Raw genomic sequence first — 19509 nt, 5'->3', positions numbered from 1 at the left:
TCCACTGCTTACATCACATTGCCATCACCATGAGCCGGATTAAGGTGATCGGAAGTCACGAAAATGGTGGACGTTAATGATCAGGAAGGTGTTGGGTGCCCAGCTTTGCCCTGCTAGTGAGGATTGAGATTTGTAGTGTTTTAGTCATCAGGACAGCTTCTTTGCTCTTTTGTTTTTGTACGTGTTTTTATACACATGTTAACCCCAGTGTCCACCTCCGTTCAACGGCAGTGTATGCCTTTCCAACCCATGTTGAACCGAATGGCAGCCGCCTGTAGTTATAGAGGGCGCGCTCCGTGAAAGCCGTTTACTCTGGTCGCGTGATCGTGCCAAGCGTAACATATATTTTAAATATGCTTGCATTTCGGTATTTGTAACGTTCATTTGACAGTTTATTTCGCTGAATTGCAATTTCTGGAAGTTTTGCTTTGCATATGCCGCAGTGGACTTTTGTATAATCGGGACAATGCAGTAGAGGCATGTCGCCGTTGTTACGCTCGTTCCAGTCTAAAATTTTCCGCGTAGACTGACCATCGCTCCAACCACTCGAGTGAGAAGCATCTCAAATAGACTTGTCATAATCACAATGCAACACTTTCTATCATCACAAATGTGTTGGCATAGCTCCTGCACAATCAAAAACACAGGTGGCACTCTATGCCTCTTTGCAACTGAGCGAGCATCTGTGGCGGTCGCATACGGCGGCGAGCCTCACCATTGTATGCTGATATTCAGGAATTTTTCTTCAAATTGAACATTTTTGTTTTTGAATATTTTGGCAACAGCGGTCAAGACCATGCAACGATAACCTGCTGCCAAAAGTCCCCATATACCAGAATGTTCAAACTTATCAACGCCAGCATCCTATGCGGCCACCGCAGGTCACAGGCCTCTGCCATATCTCTCCAGTTAATCGTCTGCTGTGCCAGCAGCGGTCACATTATCCATGCAGCGCTCTTAATCTCATCTGCCTACCTTAATTGCTCTCGTCCCTTTCCACTCTGTTACCTTAAAAGAACCGAAATGGCCAGCGCGCAAACAGACGGGGACACGAGAAGAAAAAACACTGACGATTCATTTCGAAAATAAATAGTTGTTAGTCAGCGCCCGTCCTGTCCTCAGTGTTTTTTCTTCTCGTGTCCCCGTCTGTTTCCGCGCTGGTCATTTCGAATCATGTCCCACCAACTCGCCCGATCGGCAATTTTGATTGATCTTAAAGGATCGTCAGCTATCTTGCCTTCGCGTTACATGCCCAGTTCATGCCCATGTTTTCTTGTTGATTTCGAAGAGGGTGTGATTGACTCACGTTTGTTGTCGGATCCAATGTGCTCTTCCTGTCTCTAAGTTTCCTTCTCATGCCTCAGTTTACGTTTAACGCACTTCGTTTAGCTCCACCTTTCTGCCCCATATATAGTGGAGTACCCCTAAGATACAGTTGAATCAACATGTAATGTGGGCATGAAAACCTAAGTGACGTTATTCTTGTCTTTATTGTCGCAATGAGTGTCAAGTTAAGCGGCAACGACTCTCTTCTTGTTTATGGGTGATGAACGTAACAGATGTGTTTCGCACATATCAGCTTGAGGTCAAAGACATAAAAATAGTTTCTTCTATGGAGTAAAAACTAACCAGAGACCATATTTCTTAAATACAGCAGTATACAGAGATTAGCGATGGTCGTCGGTTCCTTCGGATACGCAGTCGTCAGTATGTCTAAATCTTTTTAAAACAAGTCCCACTTTTAAAGCCCTACTCAGACGTTTTAGCAGTTCTTGCGTTATCCACGGTACGAGTAAACCTGGTTCTGCCAGCCATATATTTACGGAGAGGATACCGACATCCAACTTGAGAACTATCTTATGGCGGCTCCGCCAGTGCTGTGTCTAATGGCGGTATTAGCCCGTTTTTATGAAATGGCGGCCTTTTGTCGCTCGGTAGCGTTGCTTAATCGGAAGTTGTGATTATGGGCCTTTGAGAGAACGAAATGACACCCAGCGCTCGCCCGACAGCATCTGAGAGCTCCAAGCCAGGTAAATAAAAATTCTGTTTTGAAGACAGGTCTTTCCGCCTAAAAACTACAAACTGACGAGGTTGTACAAACATCTGGTTGCGTGGTCGTGGTGTAAAATCCATTTCCCGCTGCTGTGGATATGACATTGTATCATGTTCTCATCACTACGAGCCCTGTGTGATGACTGGTTGCCTGCAGCGGAACGACTGCGCTGAATTCTTGGCTGCGAGGCTTGGTGAGTGCGGGACTTTCTTCTTCTGAGTTTTGCCAGGCTTTTGTTAGTGTCAGAAACAGAGCTGGTAATTGTGGTTGTCGTTGCTGCCGTGTTAGTTTTTGCGGCAAGAGAATAGTAGGCAGTAGAGAAAGCAGCGTTCGGAGCAGCCATGGATTTGAAGTCGTTGCGCAAACCGAAATTGCTGGAGCTTGCAAGAGAGTTGGGTCTGGATGTCTCAGACAAACTCAGAAAGCCAGAACTGCTAAGGGCTATTCTTGAGTTGGAGGCTGAGGATGACGAGCTGTCGGAATGCCTTGAGACCATTGAGGAGAGGGCAAAAAGACAGGAGCGCGAACGTAAAGAGCAAAAAGAGAAAGACGAGCGCGAACGTAAAGAGCAAAAAGAGAAAGACGAGCGCGACCGTCAACACGCTTTGGAAATGAAGCGTCTCGAGGTAGAGATGGAACGCGCTCGTAATGGAAGTCAGGCACACGGTGCAGGAGAACGAGTATCGTTCAAAATGACTGACCTGATGCGGCCGTTTAAGCTTGGAGAGGACATTGGTTTGTTCCTGGTTAACTTTGAGCGAACATGCGAGAAGCAGGGGTTCTCTCGGGAAACGTGGCCACAGCGCTTGCTCACTTTGTTACCCGGCGAGGCGGCCGACGTAGTCGCTCGCTTGAAGAGAGAGGAGGCAGAGGATTTCGACCAAGTGAAATCGAGTCTGCTAAAAAAGTACAGGCTGTCAGCGGAGGCGTTCCGTCGGAAGTTTCGGGAAAATGAAAAAGGCAGAAGTGAGTCATATACAGAGTTTGCCTACAGGCTTATGTCAAACATGCAGGAGTGGCTCAAAGAAGAGAAAGCATTTGGTGACCACGAGAAAATTCTGCAGTGTTTCGGGCTGGAACAGTTTTATAGTCGGTTACCTGAGAACGTGCGGTACTGGGTCTTGGATAGGTTAGACGTTAGTACAGTGGCTAAAGCCGCCGAGCTAGCCGAGGAGTTTGTGACGCGTCGGGCTCGCGGAGCTAAGGACGGTCAAAAGGGTGAATTTGGCTCCAAGTCTGAGAGGCCGAAGTTCACACCCATGAGAGCAAGGGGGGACACACGTAGTGCGGATGCGAGTGAAAGCAGTCCGACCGAACGTAAGGAGACGGCGGCAGCCGAAGCCGAACGCAGAAAGCGGTTCGAGACGAGGCAAGCCCGCGTGTGTTATACGTGCCAGAAGCCGGGTCACTTTTCGGCGCAGTGTCCAGAAACAAAAACAAAAGTCGTGTTTTTGTCATTATGCAGCACTGACGAGAACATGAAGCTTCTCGAGCCTTACATGCGAGACTTCCTCGTGAACGGGAAAGAGTGCCGAGTGCTTCGTGATTCCTCAGCTACAATGGATGTAGTTCACCCCTCTAACGTAGAACCCGATATGTTCACGGGCGAGTGCGCATGGATCAAGCAAGCCGTGGAAGCTCATAGCGTCTGTCTGCCCGTAGCAAAAGTGCTTATTGAAGGACCTTTCGGAGCAATTGAGACGGAGGCTGCCCCCCCCCCCCCCCAGTACCCGTACCTATTTTCGAACAGGTCCGATCACCTCCTGCGCGAGAAGGGGCTTTTGTTTGGTGAGGCTACCGTTCAGGCCTTAACCAGATCGAGAGTTCGGGAGCTCGCTGCAAAGGCGGTAGTTGCGGGGCCGACGTTGTCGAACAATGAAAAAGGGTCGGAGGCGCAGCAAGCTGATATTCAGAGCACGTCCGAACTGAATAAAATTGAGCCTGTAGCGTTGAAGGCACCAGGTACTGGAGAGGAAATGCCCGACACGGGAAAGTTAGAAGAGCTATCTGCAGATTTGCTCATCGCGCCTACGTCAGATGGACTTAATAGGTTGCTAAAAGTCAGCCGGTCGGCTTTGATAGCCGAGCAAAAAAAGGATGGCAGCCTAGAAAACATGCGCTGCAATGTCAAGGAAGGTATCGCCAAGAAAAATGCTCGTTTTGTGGAAAGAGGTGGGGTCCTGTACCGGAAGTACCTAGACCGCAGGGGAGTGGAGTTCGATCAGCTGATCGTGCCTCAGTGCTACCGTCAGGATCTGTTGCGCTTGTCGCATGGCGGTTCGTGGTCCGGACACCTAGGAGTTAAGAAGACTAAGGACCGTCTCTTGCAAGAGTACTATTGGCCAGGGTGTCTTCGTGACGCAGAACACTTTGTGAGGACATGTGACACCTGTCAGCGGGTTGGCAAACCAGGGGACAAATCGAGGGCGCCGTTGAAGTTGGTACCTATCATTACGGAGCCTTTTAGACAGCTCGTTATGGATACAGTGGGACCTCTGCCGGTAACAGCCACGGGGTACAGACACATTTTGACTGTGATCTGCCCAGCGACAAAGTTCCCTGAAGCAGTGCCGCTTAAAGAACTCAGCTCAGTTGAGATAGTCAATGCACTACTGTCCATATTTGCGCGAGTTGGTTTTCCTGCGGAAATCCAGTCAGATCAGGGCACAGTGTTTACTAGCGCTTTGACGACAGCCTTTCTCGAAAGGTGTGGGGTAAAGCTGTTACACAGCTCAGTGTACCGCCCACAGTCGAATTCCGTTGAGAAGCTCCACTCCGTCATGAAGCGCGTGTTGAGAGCATTGTGTTTTGAACAACAAAGTGATTGGGAGCTGTGTCTGCCTGGGGTGATGTTTGCATTAAGGACCGCGCCGCATGCGGCTACGGGGTTTTCGCCAGCTGAGCTGGGGTACGGTCGCTCGCTGCGGTCTCCGCTTCGCATGCTTCGAGATTCGTGGGAAGGCAGGGGCGACGACCCAGTCGTGGTCGAGTACGTGCTTAGGCTCCTCGAACGCTTAAGAAGGGCACAGGAGTTGTCAGGTGAAGCAATGGCAAAGGCCCAGCAGAGGGCCAAGGTTTATTATGATCGGACAGCCAGGGCCCGTCGTTTTGAGGTGGGCGATGAAGTAATGATATTGCGCACATCGCTAAAAAACAAACTCGACGTGCAGTGGGAGGGCCCAGCACGGATTGTTCAAAAACTGTCGGACGTTAACTAAGTGGTGAGTCTGCCAGGAAAACGGAAAGCACAGCAAGTTTACCACTGTAATCTGCTCAAACCCTATAGACAACGGGAAGCAGTGGTGTGTATGATGGTAAACGTTCCCGAAGAGCTTCCGGGACTATGCTCAGTGACGAACAGGGAGACACCGATCAGGTCATTAGTGACTTACTCAGTAAAGCACCGCTGTCGCCTGAGCAGAAAACCGAACTACACCAACTCTTACAAGAGTTTCAAGGTCAGTTCTCTGAGAGGCCTGGTAGGACTGCTGTCCTTACTCATGAAATAGAACTTACCTCCCCAGAGCCAGTACGATCCAAAGCATACCGGGTGTCACCCCGCCAGCGCGATATTATGGAGGCTGAGGTAAAGAAAATGCTACAGCTCGGTGTTATTGAGGCGGGTGAGAGTGATTATACCTCCCCTTTGATTTTAGTTGAGGTACCGGGCAAGGAACCTCGTCCTTGCGTCGACTACCGCAGGCTTAATTCCATCACTAAGGATCAAATTTATCCGATCCCTAACATCGAGGAGCGCCTTGAGAAAGTTAGTAGCGCTCACTTTATTTCCACCCTAGATCTTGTCAGGGGTTATTGGCAGGTTCCACTTACAGAAGAGGCTAGTAGGCATGCGGCGTTCATTTCACCAATGGGAACATTCCGTCCTAAAGTTTTGAGTTTTGGTTTGAAGAACGCGCCATACTGCTTTTCAAGCCTCATGGACAAAGTGTTGCGGGGACAGGAAGAATTCGCTTTACCGTATTTAGACGACGTAGCGATATTCTCCGCATCCTGGTCTGAGCATATGGCACACTTGCAGGCAGTGCTAACCCGCCTGCGCGAAGCGGGCTTGACAGTCAAGGCTCCCAAGTGCCAATTAGCACAGGCCGAGGTTGTCTACCTCGGTCACGTGATTGGACAGGGTCGTCTCCGCCCCTCTGAAATAAAGGTGGCCGCTGTGCGAGACTTCCCGCAACCGCGCACGAAGACCGATATTCGGTCGTTCTTAGGTGTCGCCGGCTACTATCAGAGGTACATCCCCAGGTACTCCGATATCGCGGCTCCCCTGACGGATGCTCTAAGAAAAACAGAGCCCCAAACAGTCGTCTGGGGCGAGACAAAGGAAAGAGCTTTTAGCGCCCTAAAGAGCGCCCTAACAAGCCAGCCTGTGCTACGATCGCCAGGCTACACAAAAGGGTTCGTTGTTCAGTGTGATGCTAGTGAGCGAGGCATGGGCGTTGTACTGTGTCAACGGGAAAATGGAGGAGTGGAACACCCCGTCCTGTATGCTAGTCGTAAGCTGACCTGTCGTGAGCAGGCGTACAGCGCCACCGAGAAAGAGTGTGCGTGTCTCGTGTGGGCCGTTCAGAAATTGTCATGCTACCTAGCCGGCTCGAGGTTTATCATTGAGACGGATCACTGCCCTCTCCAATGGCTGCAGACCATCTCTCCCAAAAATGGCCGCCTCCTGCGCTGGAGCCTCGCTTTGCAACAATATTCCTTTGAGGTGCGTTACAAAAAGGGGAGTCTCAACGGTAACGCCGATGGCTTAAGTCGAGGCCCCTAACGTAGGAATCCACCTCAAAGTTGTTTGTTACTGATGTTTTCTTCCTAAGGCAGGATTTCTAACATATTGCTTTTGTTTAGTGTTTCAATGTGATGACGTGCTTTCTAGTGCAATTTTCCCATTTGTGGACGCGTTCTGAGTGCTGCTTGACTACTGTAAGGAACTAGGCAGTAGTATAAAAGGGGAAAGAGCCTGGCAGAGCTTAGTGAGGGTTGTCTCGTGCTTGCTGACTGAGCGGTTGCGTTTCGGCGTAGTTCTAACGCTTGCTGGGAACGAGAACAAAAATGGCAACTCTCCCGAAGTCACTTTGCAGTGTCCTGTGTGAACCTGAACCTGAGAACGAGGCCTTCTCTGTGCGCTGCGCTCAAGCAACGCCGAGGGACGACCGATTTCGATTACGAGCATCATCGAGCGACATCCCTCCGGACAGCGGATGCAGTCCCCTGACCATCGGGATCTCCTTCTCCCGGCGGGGCGGTCTGTTACGTTTCGCCTACGACGCGCGGTATAGCCGGCGCGGATGCAACGGACGCCGGGGCTTCGTTCGAAGTGGCGGTCATTTTGGGCCCGTTCAGTGCTGCCGCAACGCCTCCCGCCAAGCGCATCCAGGCAGGTTTCAATGCCACGTGTCTTCGTGTGTGCGTGTGCATGTTGGTGCCCACGCTTGTCAAAGCGCGGCAGCCGGGGAGAGGAGCTCCCCAACTGGGAGGCGAGGAGGTCTGACCGGCGCCGGCCCGGCGGACGCGTCACATCACGTTTCAACATGTCCGTGCGTCGCCGTCTCGGGCGCCTCATCCCGAGCCGTTCCTTCTTGCCCTCGACTCCGAGGGTATAAAGGCAGCTGCCCCGGACGCCAAGAAGAGACTTCGATTTCTTCCGTCGAGTAACGTGGTCGCCCTGACCGGCTGCTCTTTTGCGATGCTAGAATAAACAAGTTGTTCTGTTGGCAGTCGACTCATCCTTTGCCAGGACCTTCGGATGTTTCCAGCTGTGCCCCAGGCCGCCAGGCCAACGCTACCCTTTGGGCTTGCAACCCATTTGCAACACCTCCGAAGACATCAGTAGTAGTATACTTGCTGTAGGGGTAGTTTGTTCGTGGTATAACTTTGAACGGCGTAAAGGACACAAACACAAGAAGTACTCTGGGCTCTTGTCTGTGTTCACCATTCTTATATACGCCTGTCATTTCCTGAACAAACCTCATCGCAATTGCCACATGCCCCCCCCCCCCCCCCCCATGCTAGGGACTTCACTTACTGCCCGAAGAATCGGATCATCTTACCACAAGTTCATAACAATTCTGGCTGTTTGCAATCATCAGGGGGCCACGCCCGAATGATTTACAAGATTTTCAATTCAGAAAAGTGGAGACAAGTCCATCTGCTACAAGAGTGGTTACTTGTCTTGGTGCGTGACGCACGGAACCCCCAAAGCACTCAGCGGAATAATAATAATTGGTTTTCGGGGAAAGGAACTGGCGCAGTATCTGTCTCATATATCGGCGGACACGTGAACCGCGCCGCAAGAGAAGGGATGAATATGTGTGCGTTCTTTTCGCACTCTTCTTCGCGCAACGCGTTTATCTCCCTTGGGTTGAGAGTCTGACAAGCTACCCTTAGGCTATTGAGGCATGTCCCTTTGACTTTGTTAAAGGTCGAGCTTGTGTGTTGTGTATCACGTGGTCAGTATGCCTACCGATGTATGCTGATTGTGTGCAATTATAAAAAGGCGCTAATTAAGAAAAAGTGGCAAATAACCAATAACGCTGTTGCATCATACCGTTAAGGCGGGGCTTGAGTGACACCCTAGTTTATTTTGCACGTCGGTGTAACACAGCGACAGTTCTTATAAACCTCCTTTCTACTTTATGCGCTGTTTTGCGTTGTAAGATACATGGGGAACGCATCACACTGATTGGTAAGAACGAGCTGACGTCTCGCATGACTTCATGGCAACGCGCCAAACGCCGATTTACCAGAATCCCAATCTCTGACCGGCTCGAACCTGGAGGGCCTCGAGGGCTCAAAGCTCACTGTTAAACGCCTGTGCCGCAGCCAGCGCTGTGAAGTCAAGCGCGCCTGATGCAAGAGCAGCGACACGGGAGTGCGCATCTGCGGTACTGTTCACGGGTCCTTCGATGTATCTGATATCCACCGTAAATTCAGAAATACAACTCAGGTGCCGCATCTCTCGTGCAGTGTATGAGCTTTGATTTACACGAAACGCAATTAAGTGCTTGTGGTCCGTCAGCACATAAAAAACGGCTCATTTTAAGATGTGACAGCTAGCAACTCACGGCCGAAAGTACTGTAGCGCGTTTTTGCGGGCTTGAGCTTCTGGGAGAAGAAACCCAGCGGGCACCAGCAGTCGTCCTGAAGCTGTGGCAGGACGGAGTCGACAGCGGCACCAAAGGCGTCGGTGATGAGACGCAACGGGGCGTCGGCCGGCGGGTGCGTGAGCAAAGTAGCGTCGGCAAGGGTGTTCTTGGCGGCTTGGAAGGCGGTTTCGGCAGCTGACGTCCACTCGAGAGGAGTGTGAGGACCATGCGGAGATCGGTGAGGGGCAGGGCAATGCGGGCAATACCGAGCAAGAAACGTCGATGGAAGTTCAGGAGGCCGAGGAACTCGCGAAGCTTGCGAAGCGACTTGGGGCGAGGAAAGTCGCGGATGGCGCGCACCTTGCTCTCCAAAGGGCGAATTTCCTGCGCTGTTACGCGATGGCCAAGGAACTCGAAGGCGTTGACAAAAACGCACTTGGTCGGATTGATGACAAGACCGTGCTCTTTGAGGCGTGAAAATAGCAGGCGCATGTATTCAGCGTTTTCTTCTGACGAGGAACGGGCAATCAGCAAATCATCGAGCAGCGTTTCGCAGACCAAAGGGCATACGAACGTACTCGTGTGTTCAGCGGCCAAACGGTGTTACAATTGTTGAGACGCCAACAGGACACGTTTATTCCAGCCCGGCGAATACTGGCACGAGCCCGAGACACGTGCCAGCCGCCGCGAGCCTCGCGCGAGCGCGCAGCCAAGTCAAGCCAAGCAAGCGCAGCCAAGCAGCCGGCCTAGCCACTGCATGTGGCTACTGCCTACAACATTTTTCCTGACAGAAAAGCAAACTCTTGGGAGGAATGACGCAACGTCCACACTTGGTGCGCCGGTGGGAGGCGTCAGCGCAGGTTGCTTGTGAATCTTCTGGAGAAACTAGTCATCTTCATGTATTTCACCACACAGACTCCTCGTATACGACGCCATGGTTCTCTCCCTCTGGTCTTCCGCAGGCTTGAGAAAAGGGAAACGATGAGTTCGATTTCGCCCTATAGTGCCGTTCCCAGTGTCAACTATAATGTGACCTAGGCTCGCTTCCGGGCGCCACCACGTTCCATTTTCGCTTTGTGTCTGTAATCCAGACTTCATCTCCTTCCAAAAGGGTCGGAAGTTGCCGTACGCCATGTCGTCTATCGTAGTTTCTTCGCTGCTGTTCGCGGCATTGGGTTTGAAAATTCCGAAGTTTAGTGGCGTCTGGCAAAAGAGGAACAAGCCTTTCGGGAGTCAGAGGAATCTTTGTCCGCAACCGCCTCCACATCAATAGTTCAGAGGGGCTGTATGCATTTTTCAGTGGAGTTCACCTGTAGGACAAGAGGGTAAGGTACGGGTCTTCTTCATTGAAGTGTTGATCATTTTCACCGCAGCCTCAGCGAGTCCGTTGCTCTGAGGGTACTGTGGGCTTGATGTGACGTGTTCGAACCCGTATTCTTGAACAATTTAGCGAAATCAGAGGTCGAGAACTGCTGACCATTATCGGAGACCACCACCTCTGGAATGCCGTGCCGGGCGAAAATTGATTTGCAGTGATTGATCACTATACTAAATGATAGCTTCTCTAGATCAGTCAGATCAGGATATCCGGAGTAATAATCCGTCACAATTAACCACCAATGGCTTCTAAAGAAGGGCACGTCCATTGTAACTCTCTCCCATGGTCTTGAAGGAAAGTCGGTGCTCTCGATGCTTTGAAGGGGAATTTTTCGGTTGCTGGACGTCTTGACACATTCTGGACAATGTTTTGTCATGGTTGCGATATCTTTGGCCACTGTAGGCCACCAAACGGAGTCCTTAGCGCGGGTCTGGGTTTTCGTGTTGCCGAAGTGACCTTAGTGCAAAAGGCGCAAAATTTCTTTTCTGCACGTGAGTGGGACAACCACACGGGCTGCGTAGAGTAGCAGATCTTCCTGTACAGTGAGCTGTTGACGATGCTCGTAGAAGGATCTCACTTCAAAGGGGTAAGTCTCGTCGGGAAGGCCATTCTTTTGTGCAGAGTTCTCGGAGATACAACCTTCGTGCGTAAAGTTTCGAGACTGATTTATTTTCTTCTCTAGAAATGATTCCGCAAACAAATGTTGGTGCGTATGTGTAGCGCCATCTTTGCGGGCTAACCTGAGCTATTTATGTTAATTGCTGTGACATCCGCTACCAGCCACTACATGTAAAAAATAAGTTGTCACTAGTCTGCGCATTCTACTGCGAGTGAATGTGGAGAGATGGACGTCCACCCCGAACAGCGTATAAACATAAAATTCTCTGTGAAGCTTAGCAAGACATCCACACACACGTATGAGTTACGGCAACGAGACATTATCGCGGTCGCGAGTTGTCGAGTGGCACAAAAGGTTCGTTTCAGGGAGAACGTCAGTGGAAGACGACACAAGGCAGGAGCGCCCTTCAGCCTCACGGAATGAAAACGTGGCTCGGATCAGGGAAATCGTACAGCAAGACCGCACCATTACAGTCCGCATGCTATCAGATGCTCCCGACATTAGTAAGACAACATGCCACCAAATTTTGCGTGAGAACTTGGAGAAACGAAAGCTGAATGCCAGACTTGTGCCGCACTCCTTCACACAGGACCAGGACACGCGGGCATCAGTGAGCGCTGGTTTGCTCTCTGAGGCAGAGAAGGATGCTGCATTCGTCGACATCATCATTGCTGAAGACAAAACACAGTGTTTTCAATAAGATCCTCAAACAAAGAGGCAGAGTGCCGAATGGCAGTCCACAAACTCTCCGGCGACAGAAGACCAAAACAAAGACGATGCTGATAGTTTTTTTTTCGACGCCAGAGGTGTAATACACCACGAGTTCGTCGCACAAGGGCGGACGGTGAATCAGGAATTTTATATCTGCGTGCTCCAACACATGTGTGATGCACTGCGACGCCGTCGCCCTGACTTAAGGGTATCTGGACAATGGAGCCTTCTCCACGATAGCGCAAGGCCGCACACTGCTCTCAGCGTGACAAAATTTCTCGCCAAGCACAGCATTACTGTCCGCCATACTCGCTTGACCTCTCCCCAGGCGATTTTTTTCCTGCTTCCTCGTGTGAAGAGAGCCCTACAAGGTCTCTGGATGGGGAGCGTGGAGGCCATTCAAGACGCCACGACAAAGGAGCTGACAGCCCTGCCAAAAGAAGCGTTTCCCAACTGTTTCCAACACCTCAAGAAGCGTTGGAAGCTGTATATAGACTGCAAGCTAGGGAGATTATTTCGAAGGGGTTCTGCACAAATTATTTCAATGTTAAACGCATTTTTTTTAATGAACCGTCTCGGAACTTTACGGACAAAGGTTGTACAAGCACACGCGATCTGATTTTTGGGATTCTTTCAGCCACTTAAGACAGTGCTGCTGGATGGCAAAGGTTGTCCTCACGCAGCGCAAAAAATCCTCGATGTTGCTTTCCAGCTCTAGGTCGCCAGTCTCCTGCAGAGGCGCTCTGGAGAGCGTGTCGGCCGCGAGCAGTTCTTTCCCAGGTACATTTACCACTTCGTACATTGTCTTTGTAGCCGCGGAATAAGGTCGACTTTTTGGCATATAGATACAAAATGCTTGTGGTCTGTTTCGATTGTGAACTGCTTGCCGACCAGGTAGTCAGTGAATTTTCCGCAAGTCCAAACCAAAGCAACAGCCTCTAAATCTGCAGCACCGAGAAAGTAGTAGCACTGCTTCTCTTTAAAAACAGTGCTACTTTGCCTGTAAAGCGATCATTGCTGAAAAATATTTCCGCCAGGCCTTGTTCACGATTCACGACCGTAAAAATTGCTGCCTACCCTTAATGCTCCAAAGCAAATCAGCAGGACCGAAATGCACACTGCAGACCGTCAGTACTTCATATTCTTGCGCCTAGACTGCGATTTCTGTGGTTTTGCTTGTCTAGGCAGCCAGATGCAACAGCATATGTGCTGATATCGGGTGAAAAATGGTGCCACTGACTAAGAATATCTTTAAACGTTAGCGGCTTTGAGTGCCATGAATAGGATAAAAACCGGAAATTGTCTTGGTAACCGTGTTTCCTCTCGGTGCACGTGTCCCCGCCACCTTTCTTTCCATGATTATAGCCGCTGAGGTACGCATGGCACCTGCCACTCTAAGCCGTTAGCAGCATCACCAGCTCAATGTTTTACATACCAGGCCAACCACACCTCCGTGGGATGGTTCCTATCGTACATGGACACAGAAGGCTTGTACGCCGACTGATGATATATGAAGCCACAGCACAAAACACGGCCTGCATTGAGAGCTCTTTTGCCAAAGCGGCACACTTGCACAAACATTTTTGACACAGCTTCAGGCAGTGCAGCAAAAGGCTAGCGTGGCTGCTGGGTCATCTCTTGGGCAGCCATGTTGAATTATCAGTGGCACCCTCACAGGCCGTGGAGATTGGGAATCGTGTCATACCCTTAAGGCGGAGCTTACTAAGTGTCCCTTAAAATGTTTTACTGTACTCATTGCCAATTTCACACTGCCAACCTCATGATCGTGACTGAACGTAGGTGTGTAGGCCTGTACAACTTTAAACTTACACCTTTTGTAGCGAGAGCTACACTGGCCACCAGTCGAGCATTTCATGGTACATGGGAGAGGCAAGTTGTGAGCATGCGCCATTCCCATGGCAACCGAAGAGGAGCAAATTGCTGCGTGCACTTCACCGTCGCCACGCGCCCGCTCCACCGTCAAAGCCGAGCGTGACGTCACGCGGATGAGCAGTTGTGCGCATGCGCCGATACCATGGTAACCAGAGAGAACCCACAGCTGTGCTGCGTTCTTCGTCGCCGCCTCACTGCACGCCACTCTATCACTTGAACCTCGCGCTGCATGCGCAGGATTGCGTATAAAAGGCGGAGATGTAGTGGCGTCTGTATCGCAACGTTTGACATGCATGCAGAGAAGGAGAGTCCAGCCGCTGCTAAACGGCGGTATTGACAAGAGAAGATTAACTCTTCCAATCCTGAGGTTGTCGCCTAACAGTTGGCTTGAACCAAATAACGCTGGAGTCTGTGTGTACATGAAACAAGGTACCACCGGTGTCAGACATTTCCCTTCGATCGCGGTGAATGGTGAAGCCTGCTGTATTCGGCTTCTGGAAATTGGCATTATCATCCAAGGAGTCTACGTGGCACCGGGAACATCTGTCAAGCAGACGATTGATGTGGTTGCCACGTGTATACCTAGCCTACGGGGCGGTTTCACAGTTGCGTGTGACTTAGGGTGATTTCAACAGGAAACAGGACTGTCTTAGTCAGTGTATGAATGAAAAGTTTGACTTCAATTTAGCTTCGGACCCTCACATCCAGACTACATAATGGGGAACTACTATAGAGCTCGTATAGTAAAGAGGCTGTGCCAAATCGAAATACTGTGTCGACAAAATTGAGACCGGTGCATGCTACTTCACAGATCATCGGTCAGTCTTCGTCTCTGTCAAGCAAAATGAATAAATGATGAGTATATCCAATGTCTCTAATTGCTAAACATACAATGACCACAACAAGCTCAGCCAGGGAAACGTACCTATCGCTACGCATCTTCTGGCATAGCCGAGCTAAGCAACTGCAAATTTTTTATTGAGCTTAATCCAACGGTGTACTGTTCGAGAACTGCTGAATTCACATGTCCATTGCCTAAGATACATACAATGCCTGAATAGCACAAATCTGCAACAGATATGAGCAAAAATTTCGTACATCTTTGTATGGAAACATTTTGACGGGCTTGAGGCCACAAAAAGCACATGCATGCATTTCTAGCAAATGCAAAGGCACATATTTTTAAAGGGCTTTTTGTTCAAGAAACACTGCAATATTATAAATGCAACATCTAAACAATGTAACTCGAGCAGCACCATTCTCTACAAAACCATGAGATCTGAGAGGCAACTGCAGAGCTCATTGCGGACGCACTGTCTCAAAAGCACGAAACTCAAGAATGAGATGACCTGAGGACGAGGCAGCCGCACCACTGAACCAGCACTGCTGCAGTGACAAACCTGCAGCGACTGCACAGTACCACACAGCAGCGCAAGAAACAGTAGACGCGCTTGCTCGGGGTAGTGTCTGGAGCCGACGAGCAGCAAAGCTAAGTGACGGGCAGCGCGGCTCTCCTGAGCACCAGATAGCCGTTGACCTGGTCGGCGGTGAGCAGGCGTATCCTGGCGTACTCGTGCCGATTGGCGTAGCGCAGCTTGGTCTTGGGATCCGTGTACGGCGCCACCAGGCCGCTCAGGTCCGAGTACTTGCGCCAGGGACGCAGGGACGGGGCGGCTTCGAGCGCCGCGTAAGCTCCCGGCTGCAGTCGCTCGGCCGTCACCACCTGCTTGAGGCTCTTCCACACGCGCGGCTTGTTCTTGGCCGCCTGCGACTGCGGCTGCTGCTGCGACGGCTGCTTGGTGCTTGCCGGGGGCTCCTTCGACGTCGAGGGCCGGTCGGAGGGATCTACCTCTTTCTTCTCTTGCTCGGGTCTGGGCCGCTTTTTGCCCATGGCCAGCGATCGGACTGACGCCTTCGCGGAAATTCCAGGTGCGGACGCTGGAGAGGCACTCTCCGGGACTGCTGCGCTAGACGGCAAGGCAACTCCCCAAGTTTCTGACCGCGGAGTTTCTGAAAACTTCACCGAACGCTGTTCGTATGTCCGCAGAAATAACTGACCGCAGGATGCGTACCACCAGCCCGCGACAAAAGGCGAAAACACGAAAACGCCACACTACAGGGTTCTAGAAGGCTTTCTCGAACGCTGTGGTAATATTCTAGAGCACTGTAGCTATGGCGACTGTAGCCACATGTTTAGTTACGACACGCACTTGGCTTGGATCGCAACGGACTGCTTTCGGGCTAAAGACGAGGCTGCCGCAGTTCGTGATCTGCGATTCTACCGCAGCCGTCGTTTTTCGAAGCCCACTAGTTTACCAGCCGTACTCTGCGAGCGCGCTTCTCTCTACATTTCATGACTTGCTCAACGGTTACGAGTATAAGTTGAACGTGACAAATCTTGCAGTGCGAAAATAAAGAAATAGAAGAAATGTTACTGTCGTGCGTGAGCAGCGTTCGGAATGCCCGCGTCAGCCAAAGCGCTGGCACATTTCGGTGGCCCTCCAATGCTCGCGTCATGATCAAATTCGGTTTTGAAAGAAAGCCCTTTCCGACCGATTTTTTTCTGTCGGCCGCGCGAGGCAAGTCGCTATCAGCGGTGCGGCCGTCGCACATGTCCGCGATCGAACCATGTGACACCGGCGGTGGGTGTGAGTGGGCGTTTTCGAACGCAGCAGCGAGCGAGGCCGGCTGCGGCTCTGAGCGGTCGGTTCTTGTCGCACGACCTACGGCGGCCGCCTGCTTCGTCATCGCCCAGTGATGATGACTCTTCAGGACGGCACCGATGACACTGCAAACTCGGCCGACAGCTCGCTCAAGGTAAGCCCGAAGCACTTGTGGCAGCCGCGAACCCGCCAGGAGTTGCCAGCGATGTTAGGCCTACCTGACTGGGACGTGACTGATCGCTGGCGCTTGGAGATGTCCCGGAGAGTGAGTTGGTCGCCGTTTTTGCGCGCTGTGTCGTCGCGAAAAATGCGGTCAGTTTTTCTCGCACTGAGGAGTCGTTCTTTTCCTCCGCTTTAGCGAACCGCGTCTGCTGCGCAGCTGAAACACGGAGAGGTGACGCGACTTTCGGCTGTCGCTTCGCCCGTGATTTGTGTCGCAGCTGAGGCTTTCCGTGTCGCTGGCGACTTGCGTCGTTCGCGCGACGGTGATGTTTGCGAATCGCCGGAATTCGAGCCAATGCCACTAATGTGCTTGTCGAAATTTCTGTCCGATGCGCGGGTTGACACCGGTCGAAAACAGCTCCGACCCGTCCTTAAGCAGTATGCGCGGAGTGTGCATTTTTCTTTGGGACTGTGCCGTTGTGCTGCCACAGTGTACAGGCAGGTTGTGCGCCTGCATTCAGAGTCACCGCCTTGCTTCCGCACATGTCGCAGCCGCGTGTCAAACGCCTTCCTCAAATACAGATGCGCTGTCGCTACGCACGGCTTCATGCGTTGATGCAACCTGTAATCCGGGCGCTTCCAAACCGCAGCCTTGACATTTTTTTTTCTCTTCCGGACATCCGTAGCTCGCATTGGGGCGTGTCGAGCTCCGAGCAGGTGCAATGGTGACGGGTGAATACACCTGCACTTGCAGTGTGTGCATATACCGTCCTGTAGCCGAGCCAACGCGTAACCTCTCATCTAAGCCAATGCAGGGGGGCGGTCTGAAGTGGAATGGGTGTTGTAATACGTGAAACCGTACCCTTAGTGCAGATCGGGGGCGTGGACGAATGCAAACGTTGAGAGCACCAACCAGTTCGGTCTTGGTCCGTGGCCATTGTAAGCATGCCACTTCACACTGAAGCGTGGTCACTGCTTTATTTCGTCTGATCCGTCGCGGTGGCTTATGCTTTGCCGTTCCGTCGTTGATCTTAAGGTCGCGGGTCCCTTATTTCGATGGAGATAAAATGCAAAAACACTGGTGGGTCTTGCGATGGCGGCGCACGTTGCAAACCCCCAGGCGGTGTGAATTAATCCAGAGCCCTCTACGGCTTCCCCGATAGCTCGTGTAGCTTTAGAACGTTAAAAGCTCACAATTCAATATGTTTCATTTCATGCGAATTCATGCTGCAAAGGAGTTGGAAATGATAGTGGCTGTAGTCAGACACCAACCCCAGAAAGAAGCATCAGATGGCAGAGGTCCTTCAGAGGAGGCCCTGTAGCCACTGGCGTTGACACATTATCATCACACCATGGTTAGTTCCTTCGAACAGCCCCCTGCAATGTCTCATGAGCAGGTGGAAGGGGATTAAGATGGGACAACCGGCGGACGCTGGTGGCTGGAGGGCCTCCTTTACGAGGCATTCTTGAGTTTTAACGGACCAGGTAACGTAGCGCTTGCCTTTTCACTTTCACTGTCAGCATCGGCATACTTTGAAGGCACTGGATTGTATAGCCATTCAGAGGCTATAAAATCCACATGTAATGGAAGGGTTATACCAGCAATTTGCAATGGTGTCTGTTAGCTATGCTATGCACAGAGACAGGTTCTGTGGTTTGCATTGAACGTGGGTCCTGTGCACGTTCCAGGATTTCGTGGATACCTCGAGTCACCTTTCAGATAATTGAAAATGCTCGCTGCAGGTGATCATTTGGACTGCGTGTGTCAGCTTTTCTGCAGTAGTAGCTAACTGGTACTAAATGTTTGAACATCCTTAATTCCTTCATACGATTGTGTATTTTGTCAGAAAGAGATATGTACAGTAGCGGGAAGATTAATACGCATCATGCTTTGACATTCCAACTCTTCCCTCATGTTCCTCATGCGCAGTGGTGAAGAGATTTACTTGCTTAATTATCAAATGCCTATTAATTTTTGTGAGATTTTATGCCAGAAGAGCTTCACCACCCAAGCATGGTCCGTATTCCATCCACAACCATGTGGGCTGCAGTCCTTCTGTATCTCTGGGCTTTTGAAGGTTTGCATGTTATGATTCATCTGACAGACCAGATTTTTGTCACTTTTTTCGCTTATACACATCATATTGCTGAGTATTAAAATGCCTTCTGGTTTTGTTTATGTACTGTTTCCTTCTGAGGGGCTTCTAGCTGAAAATCTGGTGCTGGTCACAACGCCATGTTTTAATTGTTTCTGGGGTTGTCGTGGTGCCTCGAGTTCTTGCAGTGTTGGGCTCATGGAACAGTTGAGAGTCTGCACACCACCCTCTTTTCTATTTTTTCTATTAGCGACAGTGTGTGCATTTTGATCTCCTTATTTTGGCAACTCCTGCTTCGGGTTTTATGGGTGCTTTGAGTCTGCAGTAGTAGCGTTCCACGGCTGAGCCCTGGGAAGAGAGGTCTGATCCCAGCTGCAGCAGCTAAAATTTCATTTGGAGGGGCTACACACAACACCTGTGTACTGTGCAGTCTCACAAAGCCTTCCGCTGCTTTGTCTGTCACGGGCTGTATGCAACCTCGGGCTCATGCAACCCCACATGCCAGAATTGAATAGCTGGGAGCCCAAAGCCTGCTCTTGTGGAAAGGGAAACTACCTGATAGAATAAATGGTCAGCAATGCCTGATTGGATTTTCAGCAGTTTGAGGAAGAAAATGAAAGTGTCAGTTTTGATACCCCAGCTCTTTTATCATTGCACTAGGTGTACACGACTTTGATATGCTTGTATTCTTTAAAATTCCATTACAAGTGGTCCATTGCAATTATGCACATCAGGACCTATTGCTGCAATGCTAAGTGTGTGTTTCATTTTTTTATTGCATTTCTCATTTTTTTTGGAAATGTGTGAAAGAAGTGAAACGGAAGTAACATG

General features: G+C 50.7%; 3 protein-coding genes across 7 annotated transcripts in view; 1 reads left to right on the top strand and 2 right to left on the bottom strand.

Annotated features, from left to right (window-relative positions):
* LOC144132418 (glutamate receptor ionotropic, kainate glr-3-like) overlaps positions 1 to 19420 on the bottom strand; it is a 159786-nt gene extending 140366 nt beyond the window's left edge. Inside the window, exon 1 of the mRNA XM_077664817.1 lies at positions 16639 to 19420. The gene's annotated coding sequence lies outside the window, so the exon portion shown is untranslated. The remainder of the gene's footprint in view (positions 1 to 16638) is intronic.
* On the bottom strand, positions 14937 to 16080 carry LOC144132421 (INO80 complex subunit C). The gene has a single exon (XM_077664824.1). It carries the CDS (start codon positions 15646 to 15648, stop codon positions 15247 to 15249), a length of 402 nt encoding a protein of 133 aa, XP_077520950.1. The 5' UTR covers positions 15649 to 16080; the 3' UTR covers positions 14937 to 15246.
* Positions 16215 to 19509, top strand: part of Snx6 (sorting nexin 6) — a 32556-nt gene continuing 29261 nt past the window's right edge. Inside the window, exon 1 of one of the 5 annotated variants that reach the window (XM_077664821.1) lies at positions 16215 to 16574. In XM_077664821.1, coding sequence (XP_077520947.1) covers positions 16515 to 16574 — 60 coding nt within the window. In that variant the 5' untranslated portion in view covers positions 16215 to 16514. Of the gene's footprint in view, positions 16686 to 19509 lie in introns of all 5 variants that reach the window. The other 4 variants (XM_077664818.1, XR_013314806.1, XM_077664819.1 and 1 more) reach the window with 4 other exon arrangements.

This window comes from Amblyomma americanum, chromosome 5 (assembly GCF_052857255.1).
Source record: "Amblyomma americanum isolate KBUSLIRL-KWMA chromosome 5, ASM5285725v1, whole genome shotgun sequence".
NCBI classification, from domain to species: domain Eukaryota; kingdom Metazoa; phylum Arthropoda; class Arachnida; order Ixodida; family Ixodidae; genus Amblyomma; species Amblyomma americanum.
The sequence above is the reverse complement of the archived record's forward strand: the minus strand, read 5'-3'. Positions and strand labels throughout refer to the sequence as shown.

Coding starts and splice junctions, on each gene's coding strand:
- LOC144132421 (XM_077664824.1), bottom strand. CDS start 15,648: ATGGGCAAAAAGCGGCCCAGACCCGAGCAAGAGAAGAAAGAGGTAGAT.